A 19,749-nucleotide genomic window follows, 5' to 3' on the forward strand; every position below is an offset into this window, starting at 1 on the left:
ACGAGCTGTCAAAATCACCCCACCCTTTTGGTAGACGCTGTATAAGAGTATATGTATTCAAATGTCATATTCGCCGACATTTGTCCTACTTTATTCTACGCCACAATTGAACTCGCTAATCCACTTGTAGCCCGCTAGCGCCGTCGCTGCGGTTTTTCTGCATCGTGTACCACACTGCCGCATAACAAACGCGCGGTTTAACACAGCCACATACACAACCGCGCGCGTAACGGTGCACGCAAATCAGCAAGCGTGCTTGAACACCCACACAGAGCGAAAGCCGTGCGCACAGGTGCGATTATTATTATTGTTGCAAAATTCGTAAATACCTGTGTGAACGGACTAATTAGTTGCATTGACCGTTAGTTCAATGTACTTACATACATACACAGTTATACAAATTAAGCAAAAGTATGCGTGTGCGTGTGTGTGGTGTTGCGCAGGTGTTCATTTGGTTTGTTGTGCGTGTGTGCGGCTTTTGACTTTGAAAAGCAGTCAGCATTACTGCGCTAATTTGCCGTTTAATGCGCCGCAGTGACTTCACATGCATACAGATGCACCACATATGTGTTTTTGTATACGCATTTATAGATTTTAATGCTACAAAGTGTGCCGGAAGTCCAGTTCGCTGATTTAAGCTAACCTCTGCGGTTTTTTGACAGGCAATTAATTTGGTTTCAAATGTCGATTTTCCTTTGCGGCAATAAATTCAAAAGTTTTTGTCCGCCAATTTGGGCATATATTATATATGTTACGGTATGTATGTAAATGTGTATTTTTTTTGGGATGATTAAATACTGAAAATTGGCTTTCAATCGACTTTTATAAATAAGACAATGAAAAAGGAAATTCAATATTATTTCGTATTGAGGCATCCATCAAGTTTTTATAAAAATTTGAATCGTCGAAAACAATTAAAAATTTTAATTTTATAATTTTGGTACATTTCAACTTTCAAAATTTATAAAAGGCGTTTAATTTAGATAATCTTCTTCTTCTATCTTCTTAAAAAATATTAAAAGAAGAATAAACGTTTACTTCGGTTGCACCGAAGCTATAATAGTCTTCACAAATACAAAATATTACTTACAAGAACTTTGATCGGTGTGCTTGTATATTTGCTATATGCTACAGTGACGTGATCTAAACAATTTCTTCGGAGATAAAATCATTACCATTGGCAAAAATTTATGTTAAATTTCGTGAAGATATCTCATCAAATGAAAAAGTTTTCCATACAATGACTTTATTCAGAACGTTCAGTGTGTATGTCAGTTTTATGCTATAGGGATCGGATCGGTGCGAAATCTCAGATCGATATCTCTATAACTGAGGGACTACAGTCCACGAAATAAGTATAATGTACAAACGAAGAAATTGAATATATCAAAGCCCACATGCGTTTTTTCTTAAAATATTAAATAATAACAAAGTTGTTCTCTGTTAGAAACTTTTTGTTAGAATTTTTTTTAAGGAGTTAGGGGTAGTCAAAGGCACGAAAAAATTAGAAATTTCAGTAATTTTTTTCCTAATAAATCATGCTATTTTACAAAAGTAGTAATATGGCATTTTTATACAATGTTTCGACTTGAAGTGACGAAAATTTCTAAACAAAAAAAATTTAATACAAAAGTTATAGCTGTCTGTGTTGACCCAGTTCCAAAAAAAGAACCTTCCGGTGACAATCATAAGTCCTTGGAGATTTATCTAAAATCAATCGTGTAACAAAAAAATAGTTTTATAAATAGAAATCTTGGGTCTGATCGAACCTTTTTGAGTTTTTAAAAAATTAACAAAATGGCGGCCTCAGGAAATGCCAACATCTAGTTTGTTAAACGAACCGCTCAACCTAAGTTGCTAACTTGTCACAAAAGCTAGGATGCAATATGCTCAAAAGCACTTGTTGTGGGACGATGAATGGGAAAAAAGTTTTTAGTGACGAAAAAAATTTAATCTAGATGGCCCCGATGGTAACGACAAATATTGGAGAGATATTCCACAACCACTGGAATCAAGAGATTGAAGAATTTTTCAGGGAGGATCCCTCATGGTATGGAGAGCTTTTGGGTACAATGGGGTAACTCCAATTTGTTTTGTAACGCATAAAATGAATGCGGTGAATTACACTGATCTATTAGAAAACGTTTTAATAAACATATCGAAACGGTTTTGCGAGGAAGCTATACACACAGCTTCAACAAAGCGTTTTGCTTCAGATAGAGATATACCATTAATAGATTGCTCGGTCTTAAGCTTCGACTTAAACCCAATGAAAAATCTATGGGGAATACTTTCGCAACAAGTTTATTTCAGTGGTCGTCAATTTGATTCCTCGAGGGAACTCAGAAAGTGCATTGAAGCCGAATTGAAAAAAATACAGCTTCCCACCGTTCGCTCTCTGGTCGAATCTATGCCAAGACATATTAATGCTATTATATTAGCTAACGGTAACCATATAAATTTTTAAAATTTTAATTAAGTTTCAATAAAAATGAAATATTTGCTTGTACGCCATACTTTTTTCGTAGAACAGTTTTTCTGTATTTTTTTCTTAATAAGATATAATTTTTATTTTTTGATTTTATATTAATAAATCTCTGCGTTTACTATATTAAAAAAAAGTTCTAAAAAAAGTTCATATGAAATATAAAGATTAAAAAAAGAGATTCTTAGTTTGTACACTATACTTATTTCGTGGACTGTAGTTCGCATTCACGCTGATCATTTGTATATGTATTTGAAGGGTCTCTGACTTTTCCTTTTGGGTGTTACAAACTTCGTGGCAGACAGTTCTCCGTGACTTTAAATAAAAATCTTGATTTTCCGATGTAACTTTGCTCTGTTTCTGAACCCCATTTTGATGTGTTTTTGAGTACGGCGATTTAAGACAGAAACCCCCAGTTTTAAACGGGTATTTTTCCTGACAAAGACTTATATTATATACAATTATTGTCGTTGCTATTTCTTATAATAAATATTTCTCTTCTATACAACATACAAGTACTCGACGTTTTACATCAGGCTAAGGACATATTGTGGTATACAACAAAAATGATTCTCATCTATAATTCTTAACATAAGCAAACTATACTTTTCAACTTGAGAAAATTATAATTTTGAACTGCAGAAAACTTTACTTTTCATCATTAGGAAACTATAATTTTCAACTTGAGAAAACTAGAATTCTCAACTAAAGAAAACTGGAAATCTCAACAAAAGAAAAACATTATAATCAAACTAATTTAATGTTATTTTAAAAAAATTTTAATTTTAAAAATGTCTGCACAAAACGGCAATCTGATTTAGGAATACCTTCATGAACAAATTTGATGGGTTTGTAATCTAGCCCATATATCTCAATGGTTATAGAAAATTTTGGTTAGTTTGAATAAATTTAATTTCAATGTAGAATTAAAAGCTTTCTTACGAGTTTTCCTTCTTAAAGATTACCTGGTTCGCTGGCCCAAACGTCTGTATTTAGCATTATTTATAGCATCCTAAAATTTCATTATAAAACATTAAAGCAAATAGCTGTTATTTAACTGTAATATATTAAAGACTACTTGGAGTTTAATATGTATAGTATTTAATATGCTTTCCTACACTCTTCATTCTCTCCACAGAGCTTATCTGCGCGATGTGATCGAAACGGCCAACATTTTCATTAAAATGATGGAAAAATTCTGCAAGGACACCGTGCTGTTGCAAGAGAAGAAACGCACTAAAAAGGGTGGACGCAAGCCAAAAGCAAATAAAAAACCGGAACCAAAACCGCAACTCACTGAGGTAGGTACACTCCGAAAAAACTGAACTGAAAAAACTGGGCCGCCGGCATTGCGGGTCAACTAAAAATTAATTTACAGTTAACAGCAGGACCCTACACACTCACATACACAAAGTGCCAAACTATTAAAGTTAATTATGTCACTGCAGCTTCTCGAAAAAAATACCAAAAAAAAAAATAAATAAGCAAGTATTTAAAAATCCTTTTGCGAGGCAACGATGCACAATTAGCCGGCAGTGTTTTTGCCTCACTTCGCACTCAACTGCCTTAAATTGTTAGTGCAAACAATTTACGCCGCAGACCCGCTCGTTGCCCTCTGACATTGTATTGATGAAAAGTCGTAAGCATTTTGCAAATTTTATAACGAGACATCAAGTTTAATTGAGTGAAAATAAAGCAAAGTCGGCAGCGAGTGTTTAACTGGTTGAACGAGTGACGAACATAATTTATACTCTCGTGCGAAAAAATGGAAGTACTTATTTGTATGAAGAAACAACAAAGTTATTGACATACATTAGGGAATTTATACCCCGTAACTTTAAAGAGTGTTATTTATTTAGTGAAAAAAGTTAATTAGAAATCAAAGTATTATTCTCAGGATTTCTGCGAGAAATAAAAATATTTTACTTAGTAAAGGATATTTCCAGATATCGGGATCAAGCTTGCCTATCTCAGTTCTCACATCGGTTCGTCATCGTCCATGTTTCTGCGCGTATAATAGAACGAAAATAATGAGGGACTTATATAGCGTAATTTTGTTAGTCGAAAGATGAATCTGCTTGTCAATTGCCGATCCCAAAGTAGCACCTGTTGGCAATAGTTATTCTGCGCTTGATCCCAAGGTTTACATTATTGGTGGAATTCATGCTGGTTCCGTGATATACAATGTCCTTAACTTTTTCAAATTTATAGTTGCCAACAGTGCCGTGGTTCCCAAGACGCGTAAAATCTTTGTGAGTGACCGTCAGGTACTTTGTCCTACCCTCGTTCAGGGTTAGTAAATCTCCCTTATTACCATCAGTACGATCTGCAGGAATAGGTTAACCACTTAATTTTGATTAAATTTTATAATACTCTCAGGTTCTTCCATCTAATTTAAAGCCAGATTGAAATTAAATAATTACTTTATTATTAAAGTAAAATCAGTATATATTATATACTAGTCATAATATCATACTGAAAAATGTTAAGTGAAGACATCTGAAACTCAAAAAGTTAGAATAAGAATTTATTAATTCCAAGGAAAGATTCTTATATGTAATGCCAGAAACATTAACCAGATCAATGAATTGATAATTGGTTGCAATTATTTTAATCGACAGTGTATGTTATGGCTGTTACCAGCTATATAGGGTTACCGGAAAATTTCCAAAAAAAAATAATAATAATTGTAGTAAATTGCAAAGAAATTAAGCATGAGCAAGCAAACACGGAAGGTTTTGATGTTTGTTTTATGACCAAATTAAGTGAGTTTGTAAAATAAATAATATTATTTTCATATATATTTATATTTAACGTGAATTATGTTAGTAAATTAAGTCTACATAAACTTAGTTAAATTTGACAAGAGACTTATTGATGAAATACGAAGACACATCCTAAAGTTTTTTTCTACTATACTATATCTGGTTCCTTTAAAGAAATATAACATGGCAGCATCTTTAATTTAATTAGCGGGCTTCGAGAAACTTTTGCTAACAGAGTCGTGAATAGGACAAACAAAATTTATGCACTTTAAATCACTTAGAAAAGCAAGCGATTATACCAAATACTTCCCCCTGCGGGTAGGGGTAAGAATTTACCCGCGGTAAGGCATGTTATTTTATTTTGCCCAGAAATATCAGCATAGTAAATGATGCCAGAAATAGTGCTATAATACTCAGCTTGAACTGATATTATAGACTTTAAATGAGATTCCAAATAAAAAGACATTTGAAGTTCAAGCGACAAATCTCACCAGTCTTTGAGTAAGGCGGGGCTCAACTGGCAGTAGCTTCGGCTACACAGTCTTACCGGAGACTCAACTCTGGTACCACGGGGAGCAGAATGGATTTCGGTTCAATCTGCGCATTGGGTTCGGCCCTTTGGGGAGTATCGTGGTGGCTGTGGTTTAAACCTAAATGCTGGAAGAACTGAATTTCAGTTCGAAAAAAGAAGTTGCACAAGCAACTGGGTTCCGTACCCGAAAACGGAAGAGGTTTTAGGTCGGCCTCGAATCTTACCAAGATGGTCAGTGTGCCCCTACACACTGGCCACTGGTAACCAAATTAATACTTGCAAATAGCTCGTATTATTTGGGACGCTTATCAACGCATTGTATTGATACGTTGTGCTTTGGAGCACCGTGAGGTAAGGCCATCGCCGGCAGGTACTCACGTAAATCAACAACGAATGTTATACCAAATACTCTCTTGTCTTGATTATAAAATGTTTAACAAGCGTACATCTCTAAAACGAAGCGAGTAAAATATGGCGAACTACTTTCTATTGCACCTTTTTCAAACCCCGTTTTGAGTGTACACTTATGATTTACAAGTATGTATGGCATCTACAAATTTACAAAAAAAATTAATGTCTTGTGTTTTAAAATTTTTGTAAGCTCAAGTTTTCATAGAGATTATACATCTACAAAATATTTTCAAATAAATAGTAAATAAATCAGAATCAATTTTTTTCTGATTTTTAATAGTAAAGTATTACTACAACTTTCAAAAATGTTTTTAGACACATCTATTGTCTAATTTCTCCAAATTTTTGTAGTTTTCAAGCCTTTTAAACACCCTGTAGCAAACTATTTATGGTGTATGTATTGCGCACCAGCAGACAATTATGCCTTCAAACTCTTCACTTTTGTTTTCTTTGTTATTTTAAATTGCGCATCGTCAGCTTAACGCTCATTCAAATTTTAATGGAGTCGTTGCAGAGTCAAGACCTCGTACGACATACATTTCGACTGCGTAAAATAAATTTCATGCCCAGCAATGGTGTAAGCTGCACTACGCCATATATTATACATTTATTATACATAAACGTGCACACAAGTACATGCAAACACACACACTTTAGTTCGTACCAACACTTGAACAGAAATACACGCTTACTTACTAATGCACATACATACATACATTGATTTATCATCCGCGCAATGACTCGCAATAATGGCCGCCACCATCGCCACTGCCGCGTTTGCAGCCGTTGTCGCGGTTCTGCTGCGCTGATTGATTGCCATACTGCGCCGCGGATGCGCGAATTTAAAAACTATCGTCTGTATTTTCTCATGTCACGCCGCCACCTCCAAACCCCGTTAGCCACTGCATGCGTACATATTTTCCTCATTGTGAGGGCATCTGCCTCCAGGCTGCTTGCCCTGACCTCGGGCTCGCGTGCTCCACTGATGGTCCAATCAGCAGAGACATTTCATTTCATTTTGCCGCTTTTCTTCGGTCATTTCGCCACATTGCACTCCGTCCGCCTGCTTGTTTATATATATATACAAATATATTTATAGATATGGCTGTGTGTCTGCAGTATCGCGTCGGCCTGCCCTCTGGCTACACACCCGCTCGCTCATTCAGGACTTCCGCTGCGCCAACACTGCGCCGCGACGTGTTAACTCTGGCCTGTGCTTCGTTTGCCTCTTGTCGCTGGCCGTTATTTATTTTATTGATAAATTTAAATATTAACTGTAATAATAGTTGTCCATTTAGTGCAGCGGTGACGCCCCACGCCCACAGACACACGCACACTTGTTTGTGTCTGTGTTGGCGCTGTGCTAGGTGGGTTTTGAGGTTGTTCTACGGAATCAGTTGCAGTCTGTTAAAATTTATAGTTTTTTCCGCTGACAAATGCATGGCGCATTGACCAGCATTTTCCTGTTTCACTCTCTGTCAATGTTTTCTCTGTCGGCAAAAGGTGCTAAAATTTTGAATAATAAAAAAAAAATAAAGTTTGTAATTTAAAGCTGGTATATATATATACATATATATATATATATATATATATGTATATGTAGATAGATAGTTACATTTAAACAAAACTTGATGGAAGCGGATTTTGAAATTTTTCTCTGAGTTGTTGTGGTTGTTGTAAAATATGTGCATATAAGTTTTATTTTGTGCAATAAGTCCAGCAAAAGGCATGGTTTCGACGCACAATGTTCATATATTCGTAGAATATCAAATAATACTAAAAATTTCTAAAATAATAAAAAAAAATCTAAAGTATTCGACTGTGAAAACATCTTTAGCATGTCGATTGTTCAATAATTCGCGCAAAATGCAGCAACGTATCAAAAAGTGTTTAACAAATTTTTAATTCTGATTTTGAGATTAAAAATTAAGTTTAGTAATTAAAAAAGTACGCATTCTTGAGATTTATAAATTTTTAATAAAGTTTCAACGTCATCAACTCATATTTTTGAAATAATAATTTCATGAAAAAACATACATTTACAGTTTATTTTAGAAGTATTTCAACATATAATTCTTTTTCCAAAATTAATAATTCGACTTTAGAAAATTTAATTTAATTTTATTGTTTATAAATGCGTGTTTAGTATTTTATATGGTAAAGGTCGACTGCTGAATACAAACCAGTTAAAATAAAATATTTTTATTGAAAAATTTCGACTGAGATAATCCGATGATAGCACTGAGTAAAAAAAAAACCCTCACTGTCTCTTTTTACTGATTTGTTTTTAAAGTCGTTACATCCATGCTATAGCCATGCAAATAGCTCTCAAAATCAATTATTCCAGTGAATTTACTATGAATATTACTGAATGCCAGAAAGAACTCTTTCGATAAAAAACAAGCGTTTAGGTAGAGTTGCATTTGCATTTGTGGATAAAATGTAATATCAGCGTTGACTTTATGATGCTAATACCATTTGATATTGGCAACTCTTTGGCTCCCCAGAATTAAGTAAACGCAAAATTTTCGAAACTCTGAAATTATACGAAAAAAAAATATATATATTACGGAATCATGTTTACCTTCTTATCTTTGCAAATTTTGCATGTTTGCCTGTTAACGTAAATTTAATAAAAATTATTCAGTATTAATTCAATACAAGTGATCGGATTTCTTTAAATTCTACGATATACGAAAATTAAAATAAAAACGTTGTCTGCATTTAGGGTCAACATTATAAAAATGGTTTTGAGGTGTTATATCCATTTACAAGTCCGAAAAAATTAATTTTTTTGTGAATTTTTTTAATAGGCATTATATTAAACAAATATATAAAAGCCATTTACATTTAAAGAACTTAATGTACTGTAAAATTCGGTGATTCATTTTGAAACTCCCGGCAAAGGTGTCTCTGGTAAGGAAGATATTGCTATTTAAAATTATCTCAAATCCAGAAACCAAAAAAATGTGTATAACCATAGATGAATACAGGTAATGGTAAAAAAAGTCAAAAGTTTAATTTGACAACATGGCGGCTTATCAAAAATTTTTGTGAAAATATTTACTTTTCAATGTGACTTTAAAAAATCTAAATTATTATCGAAAATCTCATCCCTTCGATCAATAACTGACAATTATATCCGAGAAGGTCGTGTAAAAATCTCAAGGCGATCGATCCCACATTTTCGGAAAAATTTTCCTCACCGACTCTGAAAGCAGCGTTTCGAGAAAAACATGTTCAAAGCTTTGGAGCCGATTACAAATACACTCATATCTCCGAAACTATTTGCCGGTTCATTATGAACTTTTTGGATAATATTTTCAAATATATCTACATTGGCTATACATATGACATGTAAAAAAACCATTTTTTTTGAAATTCACAAGTGGATATAACCTAGATTAGAGCGGAAGAACAAATTTTAAGTGCAATAAAGAAAAAATTATATTCTAGCTCTTTAAAAGCATATACTTTTATGTAAAAAAATTTATTTTGAAGTAAAGCACAATTTATAGGAAGTAAAGAACAACAAATAATTCACGCAGGTTATTTACAATTGATAATACATGTTTCAATAAATTACTGTGAAATGATGCAGCGCGCAATTAATTTGAGCGTTTAATGTATTTAATCTGTTACACAGACACTCACCCCATTTGGCCCCACACCACCCCCGCCTACAAAAATCCTCAAATGAAATTCATTGGCCGCTGCACTTCCGCCACCACTTCCTCTTTGCCTCGTTTGATTTTTCATTTCACTGCTCAATATTTTTTTAAATACTGATTTTAAAATTACCAAAGTAAATTGTGCGGCAAAAATAAGCCGAAATTAATAAGTGAAATCGCATTGTTGCCAGCTCTGTTGCAACATTTTCAATTACTTGCGTGGGTATGTGTGCCTTTGTTATAGTATTTGTATATGCAATCACGTGTGTTAGCCGCCTTTGTCAGCTAGTTAGCGCTTTATATGAATTTGCTGTAAAATAATCAGCTCTGCTGCAGGCCTTGCCAAACAAATAAAAATTCTCGAATGCAAATATGTCGGTAAAACGGTAAAAACGTACGGAAAACGGAAGCAATATGTGTAGTTGAGCAATCGGAAATTTGTGTAAAATAAAAATGAAATGTTTTCGCTAAAATTTTGCAATTAAATATGCAAAACATTGTAGATAGTGGACAACACACTGTGAGGGAAATGGAATTTTAACTTTTGTGACGGAAAATTAGGGCAACCAAGAAATGTACTTTGCAAATAGGCTACATATTGTATTTGATATGCTCTTTACGGAAATAATATTAGTAATTGCAGTTAAAGCAAATATGTGTATTATGCTCAATACTCTCTAAAAATTAGCATTTTATATCTATATTTATTTTTGACAATATCTGCGGTGGGTTTTCATGAAGAACAGATATTAGTATTTCATATCTCCATCAATTCCTTATTGTTGTAAAAGGTTATTTCCACTTTTGAATTTAAAAAAATCGCGTTTATTTTGCTTATATGTGGGATGTACATATGTATGTTTATTTGAAAATATACACAGAAAATTTAAGGTTGATCCGGCAAATATGTATTTCCGGAGTTATGTGCGTATTTGCAAGATTTTTATAAATTGAAATTTTCACATGAAATGTATCCTTATCTTCATCTATTATAATAAACCTTTTGTATTCATCTCTATTATGTAATAGTAAGCTTGCTTAGTTTTTGGACTTCGGATAATTTAAGGCAAAAAAATTTTCCACAACTAGAGACACCAATTTTTGGTTAATTAAGAGAATCCAACTTTTTTCAAAATCTATCACCGTATATTCAAGTATTTTAAATTTTTTAAATGAACAAAAACGGGTTTTTATGGCTTGCGAGTCCATTCTTTAAATTTTTAATTAAGTTTTAATGGACATTGGCTACACATCCGGGCTTGCAGATTTGATTCTGTTTAACTAATTTTTGTGGAGTTGTTTGAAAAGCAATATCTACGCTAGCGATGCTCGGACCATTATATTCTCTAGTCCGTATATATATTAATCTCCTAACCCAATAGCTGCTTTAAAGTAACTAGTTAAATACTTTCTTAAGTATAGACTGGTTGACAAAGAAGCAGAAAGTTGATAAGCTTATAAGATATCAGGCATAATAGATGTAGAAACTTGTTGGTGTTAATTTCCAAGGATGATAACCATTAATTCTACCTATGTATATATAAATATCTAGAGAAATGGATGTGTGCTTTCTAATCGTTCTCCTGTGAGGCAGAAGTGTGTGAGTATTTATTTTTAGCCTTAGAATGACCATCTAATGTGTATAGTTTTATAATATAATTGTTAATAAATATATTAAATGTTTGGATTTTCTTATTATTTGTACTATTTTTGATGGTTTTTGTTTTCTACAAATATCATCACAATATAATGAAATTTAAACTTGTAGAGAAAACAAATTTTTTTAAGTGATAATAATTCTTAGAATTTTTACATAAAATTGAACTCTTTTTCAGATCTCTTTAGTTCAATCTACATAAGAAGCCAAACACTTTCAAAACATTAATTACTTTGGTTATTATTTCTTTCATAAATATGCCATTACCCAGAACTTGCTGACAATAGTTGTACCCTAAACATGGTATATTAAGTTTGCCACGAAGTTGGGAGCACCCGCAGGAAAACGTCGGCGCTTTTATAAAATATATACATAACTGATCAAGCGTGACGAGTCGATTTAGCCATGTGAGATTTAGCGAATATGAGAAAGGTATTATAGCTTCGGTGCAACCGAAGTATATTGTATTATCCGCAACAGCTGTATTTTATGGCAGCGGATGTAAAAAATGTCATTTGACACAGAATACGAAAAAGTATGAAAATAAATATTTGCATAACGATTGCCTAAACAGAGTAGTAAAATTAATACTAATTTATTATTAATATACATTATACAATATATAAAAATTTATGTTAACATTAATTCACTTTAAGCTTATTAAGTAGCTGCACATATAATATTTGGGTGCTAAATTTAAAGCATTTCCGTTGCTTTCCATGGTAAACAATAAAAAAATTGTTGAATATTTTTTTGTTTTTGAGTTTTGAATATTGAATGTTGTATATAAAAAGGATGAGGAATGTAAACGTGTGATACAATTTATCGCGCAAATTATTTTGGTTAGGATTTCAAGTTTGTGAAGAATATAGAATGCATCTATTTGCGTTGAACTGGAAAAATATAGCATTAAATATTATATATATATACATTAAATATTATATAATATATTAAGCTGGTTATCTCGACATGTTAATAATAATATAATCTCTTAGAACCCCGACGACTTGACGTTGAAGATTGTATCCAGTGTATAATTTTAAACCGATTTCATTACTTCATCTAAATTACAATATTATATTATTATACGACATGTTCTCCCTCTTTCTTTTTATCTATATTTTCAGGAGGAGCTCTCCAATAAATGGGCCGAAGTAGCCGGCGAAATAAGTGAAATACTCACCAACGAGCTCCAGTTGCCCGAAGAGGATCAACCTCTGCCTTTCGATGCGACTTCTGAGAAAAGCATTGATGATCAAAAGTGAGTTATTAATTTGTATAAAAAATATTATCGGAAATAGCGATTTAATAATTTTTTAAAATCTACATATATGAAATTATTAAATTTCACTAGTAAGCCTCGAAGTAGTACAATGAGTTGTTTCAGAATAAACGAAAGTTGAAAATGATTTTTAGGCTCATTTGAGTATCTGTGATAGAACTATGCATATTTGATCACGATAGAAAGAAAATATGTGCAACTCTTCGTCGCAATATAAATTACTCTTCGTCGGAATCAACTATTCTTGTTTCGATTCTAAAGAACTTTGAAGTGAAATATATGCTCTACGAGCAAGCATACCGCAAAACTGTAAACTTTCACTTCACTTCAAAATTTCAAGCAAAGCCTTCTCCAAGAAGTGCAGGTTATCCAAGTTCAAAGACCTTTAATTTCAGTTTTTCCGGTCAAAATTATGTTCTAGATCAGTTAACGTTGACAGCTTAAAACGCTCACCCAAAATGAAAGTTAAAAGTTCGGAAGCATGCGAAATTAAAAAGCAATACTGAGTAAAGTAGTAAGGAATTCGAAAAAGTTGTCATACTTTATCTACTTATATTCTATCCGAGAAAACCTGGCCGCTTTTCGAGAAAGTCAATTTATGGCTACTAAACCAAGTAAAACTAACCGAAAAGAGACTTACTTGGTAAAGAAAAAAACACAACTCTTTGAAGATAACTGCATATAGATTATTATAGCACGTAATACTCTGCTGGTTATGACTCAACTCGAACGGCAAACACGTGTCTTCTAGTTAAGTTCATTACTCAAAAAGGTGTTTATATTTTAGATACAGGCAAATTAAAATTTTTCTAAATAAACTACTCTCGTTTATTTTTCTGCATTCTTCACCCCATTAATTTTCTAATCAATTTAAATATTATATATATGTTTTTTCAATTTCAACAGTTGCTTTAACCATTTAGAATGCCTACTGACGCAATTTTCTGAATTAGCTTGCAAACATTTTTTCCTGTGAAATTTTTAAGTTTTTCTGACAATTTAAATACAAAATTTCTTTTTGACTTGTCTGCCATACCTTGCTAAAGTTGATAAGCCAAATATGTTCGGTATTTTCGAGTTTAAATAGCAAGTTGAATGCCACATAGAGCTCCTTTCATTGCTTGCTGCACTTTTCTTCAATTCCTTACATTAGGGATGGTGAAAAATAACTGTTATAACGATGTATGCGTTGCAAATATCGAAGCTTTTATAGTCGTTGAAGTGAAGAGCAAGGCATCAAAGAATGTGGGAAATATCGATGTATACTTTAAATAATTACTTTATAGAAATCCTACAGTTTAGCCTCCCTAGTATTTTTCTCAACTTCGTACTAATACGAATATATGCATGTATTCACATTTTACATTTGTACTCGCAACTATAAGTGCTTTTGCTGTTTATTTAATTATTGTAAAGCTTTTAACAGCTTTTTTCGGGTTTTCGCCTACCTTAGCAGTTCAATAACATTACGCTCAATCTTTGTTGAGCATTTTGCTTCTCTTATAGAATTTCTGAATGAAGTTAATTTTTTAGCAGCCAACCTAACTAAAAAGTGTGTATAGGATGTATGCTAATATGTAAATATATTTTTGCGATGTGGAAAATCACATAAGCTCTACTTTTGGCTTCTTTTCAAATATATTCTTAACGTGACGTCAGCTTCATTCGGGACTATAAACAGATATATATAAATATCTCATATATAAAGTGCGTGGATTATGCTTGGTTTATGTTATAAACTTGAGACTGTTATATTGTATTTTGGCTCGATACAAAATGTAGAGTGCTAAAAGTATAAAATTTGTAATTGTATATCAATTCAAAAATGCTTTATAATAATTGCTTACCAGTCCGATAAATATCGATAGATAAAAAGTGAACATCAATCGTAACGTCATGACTTGGGCTTCCAAATATGAAAGCTAGATAGTCATCAAATTAATTTTAACTTCTATGCATTTCTGTTTTTCAATAGTATGTTTTTGAAGACGACATCAGTAGTTGAGGACAAGTGGTTATTGGTTATGATAAACACTAAAAATTAGGAAATCGATATTTTTTTTTAAACAAACTAAGCCATACAGACGGAAACGACATTTAGTTGTAGCAAAACAGTGGTAATGGAGAACAACCTGAGTCGAAATTGTGATTATTTTCAACAGCTGTTCCTTGCTACGCTATTTTTTAATACGCTTTTATTAGCTTGGGTTGTATGTATGTATGTATGTAATGGAATCTTAAAGCTCAGTTTTCAGCGGTTTCCAGAAGTCTGATCAACTTAAAACTTTGCAGACGTTGCCCCGCCCCCTAAATGGTTTAATGTATATATCTTCTAGATCGCTAACTCAACCAAATTTGCTGAAAGGAAGTCCTTTTAGCCCTTTTTCATACGCTGTAAGTAAAATCAGATAGTAACCACGCCCACTCCCTATATAACAGTTATGTTAAAATATACTTAAAGTACGATAACTGACGAAATAAATGCGGAATGTGTAAAAATTCCATTAAAACGTGTGTTTTTTTTTTAGTTTGTTTAAACTACAATATATTTTTGTTAAGCAGTATATTAATAGTATATTAAGTTTGCCACGAAGTATGTAACACTTCGAAGGAAACATTAGAGACCATATAAAATATATACATAAATGATCAGCATGATGAGCTGAGTTGATTTACTCATGTCCGTCCGTCTGTCTGTATATACGCGAATTAGTCTCTCAATTTTTGAGATATTTATCTTAAATTTAGTATATGACCGTTTCTCACCTAGAAGCTGCTCATTTGTCGCAATGTGCGTTATCGGACCACTATAGGATATTGCTCTCATATAAGCTAAACAATCGGAATCAAATTCTTGTAAGGAATCTTTTGTATTTGTGAAGGGTATTATAGCTTCGGTGCAAAACGATCTTTCCTGTTATAAGAAATATTCGGTTACTTCGGCTCTGTATTGACATTAAAATAACAATGCATTTTTTTGCTTCGTCCACTCATACAAAATTTTCGAATTACCTTGACTATTTTGTACAATAGAAGTACTTGGAACGCTAAGCATGTTGTCTTAACCTAGTCCAATCGGGACAATCGATATCCCCGATTATCTTTCTTACATATTTTCTAACTACACTTAGAAACCATCCTATATATTATAGATTTATCGATCTTTGAACTAATTTACTGACTAAATTTTGCTTAGATTCAAGCCCTTAATGGCATAATGATTGATACTCGAGTCTTTTTAAGTTTCTACGCTAGCTCGTCAACGTCATCAGTTCAGAGCAACTATATACATATATATTAAAAAACTATATACTTCGATATATCGAAACAACATTTTTTTTACTTATCAGCATATCAATTGCAAAATGTTCATAAATTACACGAATCCTTAAAAACAGTAATTATAAATATCACGATATCAGCGCTATCTAGCGTGCAAGATAACCAAACCTGTAGAACACATGCCTAAAATTTGTTTTTACTACCGACATTTCTCTACTATTTATAGGAGACGGTAGAAACAACAAAATTACGTCCATTGCTTTGTGTCGTAAAAAAGAATAGACAACCATTTTTTTTAAATTTTGCTATCAAGGTCTTGAAAAATTTTAATTATACCCAAAAATACATAGGGTCATTTAGTATTCACATGTAAATGAATATTAGCTTATCTGTTATATAATGGACCACGTTGCTATCTTTCGTTGCACCAAATTGGAAAATTGAAAAGCTCTTTTAATTTCATTTGTATTGCTTGGCCATTGGTTTACAAACCATCTGGCCAATAAATGCTGTAGCAGCTTTTCACCTATACACTAGTAAATACATATGCATATGTATATATGTAGATGAATATGTATAAGGAATACAAAAGGCAAAAGTATGCCAACTCCAAAGCCACGACCAGCTCTCATATCCCTTATGTCAGCTGTAATCCTTTTAACATCTACGAAAATCTACATGCGCTATTGTTGTTCCTACCATAGCGGGAGTATTTCGAGTTTTTTTTGTTTTTGTGTTTGTAGTATATTGTAGCGTTTTGGTGCGCTTTAGTTATGCTGATTTTGCATTTCGTATATTTTAAATTAATTTTGTGTTTCCTTTCATGTTTACATCCTTTTTTATTTTGAAATTGGTCTGTCATTCTCTATCTACATTTTCTTGTTGTTTTTTTTTTACAGGGAAGACTGTATGTTGCGTTTGCATCGATTTTTGCGCGATCAGCAATTTGAAAATTCCGTTTCTCTACTGCGAGCAGCCAGGTAAGTGCCTAAATAACAATATTTAAACTAAATTTCATTTGAAAACACTTGAGTTTTTAATTTATATTTTACTAAGCTATTGCATAGCTTCTATCGCGGAATTTGAGCGTGGTGACTGAATCAAGAAATTCCGTAACGGAAATAAACCTATCACAATCAAAAGGTATGCGCAAACTGTTTGCATACTTTTAGGCGTATTATCGCATATCTCAATCGAAACAAATCAATTGAAGAGCAGGGTGATTTAAAAGTAATAATATTTGAAATACAATTTTTTTAAAGCCAAATAAAAATTTAATTATTAAAAAATAGATTTATCAATATTCGGAGTCATAATATTAGTAAAATTATAATTAAGCTATTGCATGGCTTTTATCGCTGGATTTGAGCGCGGTGACCGAATCAAGAAGTTCCGTAACGGAAATAAATCTAACAAAATGTGCAAAATGTTTGCATACTTGTAGTCTTTTCGCACATCTCAAGTGGAACAAATCAATTGAAGAGCAGGGTGTTTCAAAAGTAATAATATTTAAGATACAATTTTTTAATGGCAAATATTAATATGAAATTAAAAAAAATTTAATTAATAAAAATTACAATAAATTATTCAATATTAGGAGTCATAATATTAGTAACATTATTATTATTTTGGTAAATAGCTATCCCACCTTTTGGATCAGTATCTCGTTTGAATTAAACACTTTTATTGGAATTATGTATTTCAATCGGATTATCAATGGTAAAAACTTTCCACTCATCTTGGCTTGCGATTTCAACATCAACTTCACTGATAAAATATCAGAGCGGTTGACAACTTTTCTTTGGGAAAAAATTAATTTGAAAATGAATAATGATCCAAAAAAATCCACAATAAAATATGGCACCACCATTGACGCGGTATTTTCCAGATATTTAGAGAATATCATGTCTCAAACTAATTTTTCTTATCTCAGTTATCATAAACCTGTAGTTTGCATGATAACTGAATGATTACTGAGTAACCTACATGTATTGTAAGATAATACAAATATTTTAAACAATATTAACTTCTCATTTATTCAATAAAAGAAAAAAAATTTGTTTTTTGTCGATCGCCACGCTCAAAAAGTGTAACTTAAATTAATATCACAGAAAGCACTTGAGTTATTATTCAAGAAAAAAATACTGCATAAACAATATATTTGTAATTGCATAATTTGTTCAAAAATGCTATGCAATAGATTTACCGCGGCAGTCCCCGAGTGCCACACGTACTTTTTTTTGTATTTATTTATGAACAATGGTTATCACAATTGTAAAATCTTTTTGATTTCAAAAAAAGATTCTAAAAAATAATGATAATACCCAGTAAACTACAGTTTCTTACAGGTCCTGCTATAAACTCCAGTTTCAAGATGTTGTGTTTATGAGTTACACTCAATCTAAATATTTGGGTGTCTAAAAAACTCTAAGCTTAACATATTTAGACATTTGTCTGTTGATTTTTATTATCCATAATTTAAGAAAAAGGAACTCAAGTATAAAATTTATTTCCTTCTTGTGGTAGTAAATTTGATAACTGTGCTAAAGCAATCCAATTTTAAACATTGTTGGTCGAAACAACCCATAAAAAGCACACAAAAAAAAAATGGCGTTAAAACGATTAACAAAAATTCGCTTTCAAAGTAAACTGTATTCTTATTAGTTATGTTTAATGCTAAACATCCAAATTTGCAATAACTCAAGTTAGGATGTACTTCCTAATGCTGATCTGCGATTTCAGATTTACTTCGCAAATTAAATTCGGTGTTTAAGCTCAACACCATGTTGTCCAACAAACTTTAGTTTGCATCGTTCTGTTCACACTAACCAATGTTGCGGTTAAAGTTAGCATAGGTTATAGGGTTGATCGTAATCGATAGGTTTCACTAGAAGTTCACCCTTAGTGTTACTCATAAACTTCTAAAAGTGGATCACCACATTTTCATATCTCAACTAAGCGTTTTCAGTTTACCACAAATTTGTTAAAACGCCTAACATTAAGCCCTGTCCCCTGTTTGATGCAGGTGTGTCTACCGCCAAATTTCAATCTCAGTGTGGGAAATGCCGAGAAGAGAAAGTGGATGATTCCACTTCTCCGTCCTTCGTACAGCTTTGACAAAAAACGTTCGACAAAATGCTTTGTCGCCCCGTTTATGAACTCATTGGACACTGTCCAGTCAGATCAACGAGATTGACTTTGCTAAGAACAAGTAATTCGGAGGAACTCTTACGTTTCACTCTGGGCTAGATGGATCTCGCAGTTGCACAAGTTCCGGTTGTTGACCAGCGCGTGGCGACTTCACTGGAGGTTCACAGGTCCATCGCTAGAACCGCGTTTCTTTAACTTTCCATTCACATATCAGCAAAAACAAAACACATTTTTTTGAAATTGCCAACTGGATATAATCCCTTAATATTCACAATAATAAGCGCAGAACATTACATACAATATCAAAGCCCGAACCAAATTTTTACCTTGCTGGGGTGCTAGTCATTACACTTGTTACGAATACTGCATCTCGAAGGTCGTTTTCCTATTGGAAAACGTATGTTCTTACTGGAAAACAAATCTTCCCTCTTGGGTTGGGCCACGTTTAAGAAAGCAATAGCGATGGGCATAGTAATCTCGAAAACGAGCGTACGAACAATTTCGGGTCTATACT

The 19,749-nt window shown here is 32.7% G+C and overlaps 1 protein-coding gene across 1 annotated transcript in view; it reads left to right on the forward strand.

The window, feature by feature from the left end:
• The window catches only part of timeout (circadian regulator timeout), a 411,432-nt gene that overhangs the window by 61,177 nt on the left and 330,506 nt on the right, over positions 1-19,749 (forward strand). The window contains exons 8-10 of the mRNA XM_070105532.1: positions 3,624-3,786; positions 12,649-12,782; positions 16,985-17,065. Of these exons, the coding sequence (XP_069961633.1) occupies positions 3,624-3,786; positions 12,649-12,782; positions 16,985-17,065 (378 nt within the window). The remainder of the gene's footprint in view (positions 1-3,623; positions 3,787-12,648; positions 12,783-16,984; positions 17,066-19,749) is intronic.

Source organism: Bactrocera oleae, chromosome 2 (assembly GCF_042242935.1).
Source record: "Bactrocera oleae isolate idBacOlea1 chromosome 2, idBacOlea1, whole genome shotgun sequence".
NCBI lineage: Eukaryota > Metazoa > Arthropoda > Insecta > Diptera > Tephritidae > Bactrocera > Bactrocera oleae.